This window comes from Populus euphratica, unplaced genomic scaffold (genome assembly GCF_000495115.2).
Source record: "Populus euphratica unplaced genomic scaffold, PopEup_1.0 scaffold238.1, whole genome shotgun sequence".
In the NCBI taxonomy this organism is placed as follows: Eukaryota; Viridiplantae; Streptophyta; class Magnoliopsida; order Malpighiales; family Salicaceae; genus Populus; species Populus euphratica.
In genome coordinates, this window is record NW_011499989.1 from 273,359 (window position 1) to 285,984 (window position 12,626).

Consider the following 12,626-nt stretch of genomic DNA (forward strand, 5'->3'; position numbering starts at 1 on the left):
AATGATGGAGTTCAAACAAGGAGTGAGAAGGTAAAAGAGGTAGCAACGCGTTTATTTTGGACTATATGGCATGGGAAGAGGTCACATACATACATGTATGTATACACACATATAATAGACAAAAACAAGAGAAATAATGAAGTGGTGTGGTCCAAACTGAAGACTGACCGATTCCCTCGTGAAGGGTATATACTTGACGTGCATGTTCTCTTTTTGAAGATAATGACTGCACACAAATCAACTGCTCTAAAAAATTGCTGTGGGGATTGCGTTCTTAGCTGCTTTTTTCCTCTGCATGCCCACTGCCCCCGTGGATGGAGATGGATCGATGATGGCGACTTCAATATCATCTGCAGCATTTACACAGTGTTCAGAATCTGGTTTATGTGTGTGCCTTTGAGTCACGGCACTAATCTCAGCTCATCTAACATTAATCCAGTACTGATCTTTTAATGTCTTCCAGTCAACTTTGAATTGAATGGAGGAGTTGGGTCTCTTTTTAATTACAACTTTGAATTGAATGGAGGAGTTGGGTCTGTTTTTAATTACATCCTCTGATTGATGTGGATTTTCTTGAACCTCCACACCAAAAAAAGAAGAAGAAGAAGAAGAAAAGAGCTCACCAATCATCATGCCGTCCCAACAATTATTCACATGAGTGCAGCTGATCGTTAGAATATTTTTTATTTAAAAAACACTAAAAAATCAATAATTAAAAAGGTATAACAACACTAAAAAAGTTAATTTAAAGTAAAAAATAAGTAAATAAATAAATTTTTTAAAAAAACATTTTTGAAATATAAAAACAAATGGGGTCTAAGATAAACCAGCCGACTCTTTTAACAATCTGAGTTTTAAATCAAAACCATAGGCGATTATATTAATTAAATGGGTGGTAGTAATGTAGTCACAATGTGCAAACTATAAGATTAATGAAAAATCCCGAGTGGAAGATTAATCAATTGGGAGTCTCAATGAAGGGCCTTACAAGTCATCATGAATTGCTATGGGCCAGCAATAGAAATAACACCTCGCTTAGAGATGCGATAATAATTTGATGGCCAGAGATTCAACATTGGGTGTGATGGAAGCCAGGAATTTGAGGAAATTCTAAGAAATGTATGTAGCTTCAATTGAAAAATTGGTTTTGTGTAGTATTCAAGGTGGCCAATACAATACATTAAATATTCCCTTGCAAGAAACTTAGCACTATTTTTCTATCAAACATGGTGATGAATCAAGACATGAACATTAATTGGATGTCTTTGACGGATAACTGGTTGGAGATTCTCCATTTTTGGAACATGGTGTGAAGGCGGTAATTTACGGAGTGGAGAGATTGTTTTCTTATTTGTTTTTTCAATGAACATCCCCAAATTGTTGGAAGTTAGAAGACACATGCAACACTTGTATTATTAGAGAGTATATGGTATGTAAATTTACCAAATTTAAACAAATGAAATGAGAAACAAAGATGATTTTACTTGGGATATATCATATATATACTAAATGACTTGCTTAATGGAAAAATAAATGATGTGGAACAAGATTTAAAGATTAATAAAATTAAGAATCATGAAAAAAAAAGTTTAAAAAGAAAAAGAAAGGAGATGGAAAAAAAAGAGGCAAATTAGGGATTGGAAATTCAATTAAAAAAGGAATCAAATCTTAATTTCTATTATGATCATATATTATTTATATTCATATTATAAGATTGTCTAAATTTTTATTGATCATTTTAGTGTTTAATTATTAGTTTAAAAATGATGTAAATTAGAAAATTTCAAGTTAGTACCAATCATATACCAAAAGTTTTTTCAGAAATAACTTATAAATTATAAAACTCCGTATGAGACTATAGTTTGGAAAAGTTATACAATTTGATAATCTCATTAAAATATAGTTTGACAACTATAAAGGTATTTGTAGTCTTAGTATAAGGGATAAAATAAGTCATTTACTATAATATATATATATATATATATATATATATTTAATAACCATAAATATAAAAATCATGTTTATTTAAAGTACATGAAAACCAAAACATAAAATTCATATTTACATCTTATTAAAAGGCAATTTAGTATATAAAACAGAATATAAAAACCAACATTTTATTTTTTATATTTAGCTAATTGACATGTAACTTCTATTTCGTCCCAACTTAATTGGTAATAAAGAGTTCATCTTTTATAACCAAATAATCTTCAACACTATTCCAATAAAACTAACACTACTAATCAGTTTAATTTTTGCAAACCTCACTTTTTAATTTTCAAATAAATTATACTAATAAAAAAGTGATCCAAGTTATGGATTCACCTAGTGAAAATCTATAAATTAAGATGATCATTAAAAGTTAGGGTTTTTATTTTAACATTTTTATAATTTGATCATTAAGGTTATATTAGTTATATTAGTTATGAAGATCTTGATTGTAATTATGTTAGAGATTTCTATGTTAAATTGATTTCTGATAGTTATTGTTGGAACGTTTATTTTTATTAGGGTTATTATAGTCATGGTAATATTAATTATAATTATTTTTATGATTTTTGTAATAAATTAGCTTTGTAATGTACTACCGGTTATTAGATTGTTCATTATTATTAAATTGCCTTATTTATAAAGTTTTTATGAACTTTATTCTAATATTAGTCACTTGGTCATAAATGTTGGTCATCTAGTAATTATCATAGATGTAAATGATAAAATAATCTAATAAGCAAGGAAAAAAAATACAAGATGAAAGATGAAATATATATAGATATGTTAAATTCAACAAATTTGAGAGGCTAAGTAAATTTTTGACTAGATTAGTAGATGAATATAATTGATTACTCGGATCATTGTTATTAATTGTTATTAATGTAGATAAAATATTAATATAGAGGACGTTTCAGATAATAATTATTTTTAAAATATTTTTATTTAAAAATATATAAAATAATATTTTTTTAAAATGAAAAATAACAGGAAAAAGAAAAGAAAAGAAAAGAAAAGAAAAAATGTATCACAGGAAGTGGCCCCCCAATTTTATTTTTCCTACCCCGCAACAACAAGCTAGCAATGCTAATACCCTTTACGCCGTAGAGTAGTCAGGCTCATGTTTTTTGAGAAGAGAAGATAATGGGGCTTGAAGCCTTGGTGAAGGCATTCGAATGAAGCCTAAAGAGATACCCAAAGCAAAAATCAGCTTTAACAAATACAAAGACCCAAAGGCCACATAGGAAACAAGAAAATCTTGTAGGTGCTTTTATTCCAAAGCCCAGCTCCAATCCACAACAATAGAGCTAACAAAAACATCCAAAAAATAATCGAAGGAGCGAAGGGATAGTCATAGATGGCTAGTTGCTGAATTGCTGTTTGAGCTCTGCGTTATTGTTGGGAGGGTAAGTTCTCTCATGCTAAATTTCCATATAAAAAGAAACATTTTTCTTTATTGCTGTGGTTTTCTTGTTATTGGGTTGTCGTTGTTTTCTAAATTATTATTCTTATTTCTATAATTTATACGATTATTGTTTGCTTTCTGTTCGGATGCTGTTTATGGGATATTTGAGGCAGTACAAGGTATATACCATCTTGCCTTTCACCTTTCATATGTTGTTTCATCTTTTTATCAGTTGTGCCCTTGAAGATGAAAGTGGGGTTATATATATATATATATATGTTAAATTCAAAAAATTTGACAGGTTAAGTAATTTTTTGACTAGATTGGTAGATAAATATGATTGATTACTTGGATCATTGTTGCTAATATGGATAAAATATTAATATAGATGGTATTTGAGAGTGTAATAATAATTATTTTTAAAATATTTTTATTTAAAAATACATGAAAATAATATTTTTAAAATAAATTTTATGGTGTGAAGGTGTGAAAGTGGTAATTTACGGAGTGGAAAGATTGTTCTCTTATGTGTTTTTTCAATGAACATCCCCAAATTGTTGGGAGTTAGAAGACACATGCAACACTTGTATTATTAGAGAGTATATGGTATGTAAATTTACCAAATTTAAACAAATGAAATGAGAAACAAAGATGATTTTACTTGGGATATATCATATATGTACTAAATGACTTGCTTAATGGAAAAACAAATGATGTGGAACAAGATTTAAAGATTGATAAAATTAAGAATCATAGAAAAAAAAGTTTAAAAAGAAAAAGAAAGGAGATGGAAAAAAAGGAGGGAAATTAGGGATTGGAAATTCAATTAAAAAAAATCAAATCTTAATTTCTATTATAATTAAGCACTATTTATATTCATATTACAAGATTGTCTAAATTTTTATTGATTATCTCAGTATTTAATTATTAGTTAGGGAATAATATGCATTAAAAAAATTTAATTTAGTATCAATCATATACCAAAAGTTTTTCCAGAAATAACTTATAAATTATAAACTTCATATAAAACTATGGTTTGAAAAGGCTATACAATTTGATAATCTCATCAAAATATAGTTTGACAACTATAGAGATATTTGTAGTCTTCGTAATCATGCTTATTTAAAGTATATGAAAACCAAACACATAAAATTTATATTTACATCTTATCAAAAGACATTTTAGTATATAAAATGGAATATAAAAACCAACATTTTGTTTTTTATATTTAGCTAATTGACATGTAACTTCTATTTCATCTCAACTCAATTGGCAATAAAGAGTTTACCTTTTATAATCAAATACTCTTTAACACTATTCTAATAAAACTAAGCACTACTACCTAATTTAATTTTTGCAAACCTTACTTTTTAATTTTCAAACAAATTATACCAACGAAAAAGTGATCCAAGTTATGGATTCACCTAGTGAAGATCCATAAATTAAGATGACCATTAAAAGTTAAGGTTTTTATTTTAATATTTTTATGATTTGATTATTAGAATCATATTAGTTATGATGATCTTAATTGTAATTATGTTAAAAATTTCTATCTTAAATTGATTTCTAATAGTTATTGTTGGAATGCTTATTTTTATTAGGATTATTATAATCATAGTAATATTAATTGTGATTAGTTTCATGATTTTTGTAATGAACTAGCCTTATAATATACTACCGGTTATTGGATTGTTTATTATTATTAAACTGCCTTATTTATAAAGTTTTCATGAACTTTATTCTCATTTAAAGGTTGGTTACTTGATCATAAATGTTGGTCATCTAGTAATTATTAAAGATGTAAATGAGAAAATAGTCTAATAAGCAAGGATAACATAAAAAATACAAGATGGAATATATATATATATATGTGTGTGTGTGTGTGTGTGTGTGTGTGTGTGTGAAATTCAACAAATTTGACAAATTAAGTAAATTTTTGACTAGATTGGTAGATGAATAGATTGATTACTTGGATCATTGATGCTAATGTAGATAAAATATTAATATAGAGGGTATTTGAGAGTGTAAAAATAATTATTTTTAAAATATTTTTATTTAAAAATACATGAAAATAATATTTTTTTAAAATAAAAAAATAACAGGAAAAAAAAAGAAAAGAAAAAATGTATCACAGGAAGTGGCCACCCAACTTTATTTTTCCTCCCCTGCAACAACAAGCTAGCAATGCTAATACCCTTTACGCCGTAGAGTAGTCAGGCTCATGTTTTTTGAGAAGAGAAGATAATGGGGCTTGAAGCCTTGGTGAAGGCATTCGAATGAAGCCTAAAGAGATACCCAAAGCAAAAATCAGCTTTAACAAATACAAAGACCCAAAGGCCACATAGGAAACAAGAAAATCTTGTAGGTGCTTTTATTCCAAAGCCCAGCTCCAATCCACAACAATAGAGCTAACAAAAACATCCAAAAAATAATCGAAGGAGCGAAGGGATAGTCATAGATGGCTAGTTGCTGAATTGCTGTTTGAGCTATGCGTTATTGTTGGGAGGGTAAGTTCTCTCATGCTAAATTTCCATATAAAAAGAAACATTTTTCTTTATTGCTGTGGTTTTCTTGTTATTGGGTTGTCGTTGTTTTCTAAATTATTATTCTTATTTCTATAATTTATACGATTATTGTTTGCTTTCTGTTCGGATGCTGTTTATGGGATATTTGAGGCAGGACAAGGTATATACCATCTTGCCTTTCACCTTTCATATGTTGTTTCATCTTTTTTACTCTTTGCATGGCTTCAAAGCTGCTTAAATCAGTTGTGCCCTTGAGGATGAAAGTGAGCTCCGACTCTCTCACGCAAGCCTTATGATGAGCTTGAACCTACACTAAGTCCCACATTTCCTTTAATTATAATACCAACGTCGCAAGATCAGCACTGAAGGCTCAATCTTGTCATTCTTTATAGGGTTTTAAGTTAACTGAACCCCGTTTAGCCAAGGATCATATCAAGCATCTACATACTGTTGTTACTGATGGTTATTCCTTGTTTGTGAATTTTATTGTCAAAATTGTTAATGATTTGTATGGAAAGTTTGTTGATTTGGCTATGAATCTGTTGATTTGTGCTGTAAAAGAAATAATTGATGTTTTAGGAGTTGGTTTTGATGGCTTGTCAAGGAAAATTGTTATCGGGGATTTTAGTGATGGGAATTTGTGGTTGTGTTTCAAGTTGAGCGCTGTTTTTTTAAGGATATGGAATTGTTTAGGGAAAGAAGAGCCACTGGCTTTCAGAAGTGCATTGTATGTTTATCTTTGGTCGTTAGCTGATCATTGTATTTGAAAGAAGAGCCACTGGCTTTCAGAAGTGGCTATGTTTATCCTTGGTCGTTAGCTGATCATTGTATATAGAAGATGGAGTCTTTAAAAAAAAACTAGAGATTGTGTTTTGTGTCAAGTTGTTGAGTCAGCAATTTGATTTGTGTATGAAGATTGGAAGGGACTTTGTTAGGTTACTGCAAGATTTGGTTCGTGTTCCTGAGTTTCAAAGCAAAAAAGACCTCCTAGATGTTGAACCCGAGTATGTTCAGGACTGAAGGATTTCAGATATTATTGAAGCTGAACTTCTGTAGGACATCTACTAGTCATTTTTTGCTTTGAATCACTCCAGAAATGGAAAACCAGTTGAGGTTTTTGCTGTTGCATGTAATGTTTGGGAGCCAGAAGTGGTATCAAGTGTAGTATGCCAAGAAATTTATTTTTGGGTCACCGTGAGCGACTCTTACAATTGACATTGTTCAATTCATATGTTATGAACACTGCCCATCTACTGAAACTTCTTAGTTGGATGTATACCAAGATGGGTTGTTATACGTTGACTTCTAGAAACTTGTAGAAAGCATTATGTTGAAGCCAATATTAACCTGGCCTTATTTTGTGACTGCTTTTCTTGGATGAAAAGTTGATAGCATAATGCATATCAAACCTGTAATCTTAATATCGACTTTTTTTATGCTTATTGCTGACAACCATGATATCATCTGTTATCATGTCAATATTAGTTGTCAGTCATCAATTCTCACAGTAAATGTTAAAAAGGGAGTGATTCGGTCAGTGGATGTTCTGACTTTATGTGAACCTGTTTCTCCTTTTCTGAATGAAGGTCATACGAGGATAGTATTGCTTTTGAATGTAGGAGGCAATGAGTTGCAACTTGCCTGTCTCCTCATTCTCTTCCAACACTTGAGTCTGCAAAGCGTTTCCCATCTCAAAAAGCTAACACAGTCCCCAGAAGACATACTATGAAAACTGCAATTCAGGCTCAGTACAGATCTCCTGTTACAGGTGTCTAGGTTTGGTATAGGCCCTATTGAAATAATTGCAATTAGTAGCGATTCCAGCAGAGAATCACCAAAGTCAAGCTTGATTGCCCTATAATGACAAAACAAGGAAAGGAAAGTAACTAAATGTGGTTTGTGTATGCCTACAATTGGCAATCATGTTGCAATGCAAGAAAATAACTAAATACATCAGCTATAATGTTTCATTAACTATAAAGCGTGCCCATCATATCAGGCAAGACAATGCTAACTCAGATTCAAAAGCATCTTCTTCTTCCCCAATTTCTTCACAGTACTAATGCTTGCTTCTGCAATTGACAAGGTTACCATTTCTAGGTCACCATTTGTTGCTTTTTCATTAGATATGGCCTATGTGCTTTTATTTCTTTGAGAAATCTTCTTACAAGTTATTTATGGTGTAGATTATGATGAATGAAATAGCTCTCTCCTCTGGATTTTTATTTCCAAGTGTCAAAATTTCATTCTTCCAAAGGACAGCAAGGCTTACTAGCCTCAAACCAAAGGCAAGAAAGAAAAATCAATCCCCCTTTCTTGTTATTGCATTTCTTTGCAGGTATTTTACAGAGTCTATCTTTCACTGAATCTTTTTTGTTTTATGCACAGGTAACAAGTGCTCTTTGTGTCAAATGCTCTCAAAAACAACTAAAACTGAATTCCAGAGCTGATGAGAATAGGTGATTTTCCTCTCAGTAATTTTTGAGAATCAACTTTGAGTGGTTTACTAAATTGGTTGTCCTCAATCATTAGACAAGAGAACACATACTATATTCTTTGTTTTACTTGTCACAAATTTTTTGCTTAGACATACTGGTGTAAAGTTGTCCTCAATCATTAGACAAGAGAACACCTACTCTTTGTTTACTTGTCACAAATGTTTTGCTTAGACATACTGGTGTAATGCAGGAAGGTTGTAAAGAAATCAGGAAAGAAGGAGCACCACTTATGGCAGAAAAGAGATTCAGCTGGATCTGGGCGAAAGGCATTGAATCTTGTTAGAATTGTAAGTTTCTTCAAGCCTAGTATTTTGCTTAGCAGAGAACTGTTTTGAAGTTTATGGCAACCTTAAACATATATTCAGAACTTAGTAATAAAAAGTGCTTTATGAAAGTTAATAATAAAAAGTGCAATGTTCTCTGTCTGATATGTAATTTTCTTATTTGGTTTGAAATGGCAGGTTTCTGAACTTCCTAACGAGAAAGAGGCTGTGTATGGAGCATTAGATAAATGGACAGCCTGGGAGACAGAGTTTCCATTGATTGCAGCTGCGAAAGCTTTAAAAATATTGCGGCAGAGGAGGCAATGGACGCGTGTAATTCAAGTATGCCATGTTCAAAATTTTGTTTTGATGTCAAACTCATGCCTGAATATATACGAACCAATCTAATTGCATTATTTATAATTGAACATCACCATATGGCATCATCATATGGTGGAACTTAAAAGCTCTGCATCTAGTCAAATCCTAACCTGATATCTCTGATGAGTTATTTTGAGTTCATATGTTGATGAACATTAGTTCAATTAAGGGAGTCTCTTGGAAGGATTAAACCATGTGCAATAAGAATTCTTTCTCACAGAACTGTTTTGTCGTATTGATCTGTAAGCTAAACTGTGAGAAGTTGACTGAACAAATAATGTGAAGCACTTTCAGTGCTAGTGGGTTTCTTTGTCTTCTATGGTGTTTTCTTGTTCTTTCTTTCTTTACTTTCTTTCCTGATGGATGTTCTGTCATGATGTTAATGAGTACAGTCTATTGTGATATTTCTAGCTTGTTTGTGTAAATAACTATTGTTGCTGGAGTGAATATTTTACAATTCTATTAGCCTGTAGTAAATCTATTTTGTACTCAGGTGGCAAAGTGGATGTTGAGCAAAGGTCAAGGAGCAACATTGGGAACATATGACACCCTTCTACTGGCATTCGATAAGGATGACAGGGCAGATGAGGCTAAATCATTATGGAACATGATTATATATGCACATAATCGCTCTATGTCGAAGCGCTTATTTTCAAGGATGATTTCTCTGTATGATCATCATAACATGCAAGATGAGATAATAGAGGTACTGGTAAACCGTTCCCATCTTTTCTTTCAATAATGTGATTGGAACACGTGAAATCTGAATAATTCTGAATTTGAAAGTTATAGGTATGGTATTAAAGCTTGAATTTCTTTTTACGAGAAACAACTCAGGTGTTCGCTGACATGGAGGAGTTGCGTGTAAGACCAGATGAAGATACTGTTCGGAGAGTGGCACATGCCTTCAAGAAATTAGGCCAAGAAGAGAAGCGGCAATTGGTTCTTGGAAGGTACCAATGTAAATGGAAGTATATCCACTTCAATGGTGAAAGAGTTAGAGTGAAAAGAGATAGATGGAATGAAGAATGATTGACAACTTGACCAATTAAAGTTGACTAATTGGCACCGGGTGCCATCTGATTAAGATGATGTGCTGGCAGTAGTGGCATGCATGCAATCTAATGCTCCCACATCTGTGTGAAGAGTAGGGTGTTGCAAATTGGAAACGACTACTGTGCAAGAAGTCCCGAATGTTGTGGCAAGGATTTCATCAACTCAATCCATCTTCATATGGCGGAATGCATACTTACTGTGCATCTGCGGTCTGTTGGTTTACAGTGAGCTGCAATTAGCCTCCAAATGTGAAGTTTTGCGAACCTCTTCACACATTGTTTCAGATCATTGGCGTGGAGATTGACGCAAAAGTATATGGATTTTCTAATTCTCAAGTTTCGCCGATTCCTAGCGAAAGCTTGTTTATTTGTTGTAAGATGTGTACGAGGAAGTCAAATAATTCCTTATGTATATCGATGATAGAGACCAGCACCTCTTTAAATTAGAAGGTTACAACCGAAGTCGGTTCAGTTTTACTTCTAATACTAGGTCTGGAGGCAAAGAGAAGATTTGCAGATGCCAAAACAGTCTTCATTCTGTAATAAAAAAACTGGCGCATTGTGCTTCTATTGGCAGTAGAAATGGTTCAATAATAATTATTTTAAAAGTTAATATATGATTCATGACCAAGACAATTTTAAAAGTTAATATATGATTCATGACTACGACAAAAAAATAAAATCGTAATTTAACTTAACTTTCTATTATTATTCACAAAGTAATTACAACTAAATTATATTTTTGTTATTATGTTTCTAGAGTGGAGGAAAAATTGAATTTCGAACATTTTTAATGTAGAGCAAAAGAAAAACAAAAATAAAACTATAAGTTGAAAACATTTTAAATTATTGTAGTATTGAGAAAAAGATAGAGTGTAAGGGAAATTTGAGTTTGGCTAATGAGGAGAGAAATAAAAGAAAGAAAACAAGAGAGGGAAAATCACTTCAAAACATCAAAAACCTAAATTATAAAAAAGGGAAAATGTTGATTTTTAGGTCACCAAATTGTTTCATTTGAAACCAAAATGTTCTAGATGATATAAAAAGGCAAGAGAGGAAAATAAAGAAGAAACAACTAGAGAAAAAGAGGCATTAACCAAGTAAAAATAAGTAGCCTCATTCTAGAAAAGGAAAACACCATAATTCTCTCTATCATTGGTTAGAAGCCTCCACAACACTATCCTATAATGTTAAAACAAGTAGATCACAACCCGACTTCTCTTTTTAATTTTTTAGGATTCGTGATAAAAGAGTGCAAAATGATACTTTATGTATTTTTTTTATTTTAAAATACGTGAACATTAATAAACAAAATAATGTTTTAAGGCTTAGTTAAGTTTAATCTAGACATTGAGTGATTTTATAAGGAAAAAAATACGCAAAAATAAAATAAAATAAAATGGCTAAATATATAAAAAATACATGAATAAAAATCTAAAGTTCAGCTTACGGTGTATTTGTATTTGGTTTTGGTGTTGCATGCCTTTTACTATATATATATATATATATATATATATCCTAATAAATGTATTTATTTTGGTTTTTTTAAAAAAAACAAATACATAAAAGAAAAACAAAGATTGTGTTTTTAGGCTCACTTGTAACCTAGATTTATAATGATAATAGTTAGGTTTTTTTATTTTTATTTTTATTTTTATTTTCATGTTGCATGCTTCCTTGGTTATGAATGAAAAATAAAATAAAATCATGACATGAGTTTTTACTTGCTTGGATTATACATGAATGAATAACATGACTTGGGGTCATGTTTTTATGTTTGTAGTGTCATCCTTGTCTTCATGATCATGTTAAAAAAAATATATTTTAGATTCCATGTATTTTGGCTAAACCTCTCAAAACAAAGTGTGTGTATGTGTTTAGTTAGTGTGCATGTAAGTCTTATAATTACATTTTATTTTCATGTTTTTATTTCTAAGAAAAAATAGAAGAAAAACAAAAAAAAAAATATTCATCACGTTGCATGTTTTCATAGTGTTCATTCGGTCCATATTAAAAGGCCATAGACCAACATTCTAAGTCTTTCAAAACCCATGTTTTTTATTCTAATTAAAAGAAAAAAAATCATGTCCAAAATGTTTTATTATTCATTTTTGGTATTTGAAGTAAATAGACTTAACATGGGCCATTACATTGGATAATAAAAGGATCACCCCTTCCTTTTAATTTTAAATAATAAAATAAGTTTTAAAAATGTCTAAATCCATTATTCACCAAAGAATTAGGAATATTAGCCTCTTTGTTAAGTTCTCAATATGCATGTTAACAATTGATAACAATAAAAATAATAAAATATAATAAGTTGTTTAGTTTTTATGGATGTGCATCACAAGTTATAACATCACTATGAACTATCATTGATGAGAGGCAATAAAACAACAAAAACTAAAATATAAAAAAATGATTGTTAAATAGCACACTTTATGGAAAATGAATCCTAAAAAAATCAATGTCAAGATTAAATAAAAAAAAACTTGTATGTCACTATAAAA

The 12,626-nt window shown here is 30.7% G+C and overlaps 1 protein-coding gene across 7 annotated transcripts; it reads left to right on the forward strand.

Annotated features, from left to right (window-relative positions):
- The first annotated feature begins 3,258 nt into the window (after positions 1-3,258).
- Positions 3,259-10,710, forward strand: LOC105140273 (Pentatricopeptide repeat (PPR) superfamily protein). Of its 7 annotated transcripts, none has more exons than XM_011047042.1 (8): positions 3,259-3,395; positions 7,919-8,005; positions 8,106-8,207; positions 8,308-8,378; positions 8,608-8,704; positions 8,879-9,022; positions 9,555-9,767; positions 9,899-10,710. In XM_011047042.1, exons 2-8 carry the CDS (start codon positions 7,982-7,984, stop codon positions 10,091-10,093), a joined length of 846 nt encoding a protein of 281 aa, XP_011045344.1. In that variant the 5' UTR covers positions 3,259-3,395; positions 7,919-7,981; the 3' UTR covers positions 10,094-10,710. The 7 variants fall into 7 exon arrangements, with proteins under 7 accessions (XP_011045344.1, XP_011045341.1, XP_011045346.1 ...); XM_011047039.1 differs by lacking the exon at positions 7,919-8,005 and adding an exon at positions 3,543-3,573 and having other exon boundaries at positions 3,260-3,396; XM_011047041.1 differs by lacking the exon at positions 3,259-3,395 and adding an exon at positions 3,542-3,573.
- Positions 10,711-12,626: the final 1,916 nt, after the last annotated feature.

Excerpts from the sequence above, each read along its gene's own strand:
- LOC105140273 (XM_011047038.1), top strand. The coding sequence starts at position 6,047 with ATGCTGTTTATGGGATATTTGAGGCAGGACAAG. Across the intron at positions 6,080-8,105 it reads GATATTTGAGGCAGGACAAG|ATTATGATGAATGAAATAGC; the intron begins GTATATACCATC and ends TTTATGGTGTAG. Across the intron at positions 9,023-9,554 it reads AATGGACGCGTGTAATTCAA|GTGGCAAAGTGGATGTTGAG; the intron begins GTATGCCATGTT and ends TTTTGTACTCAG.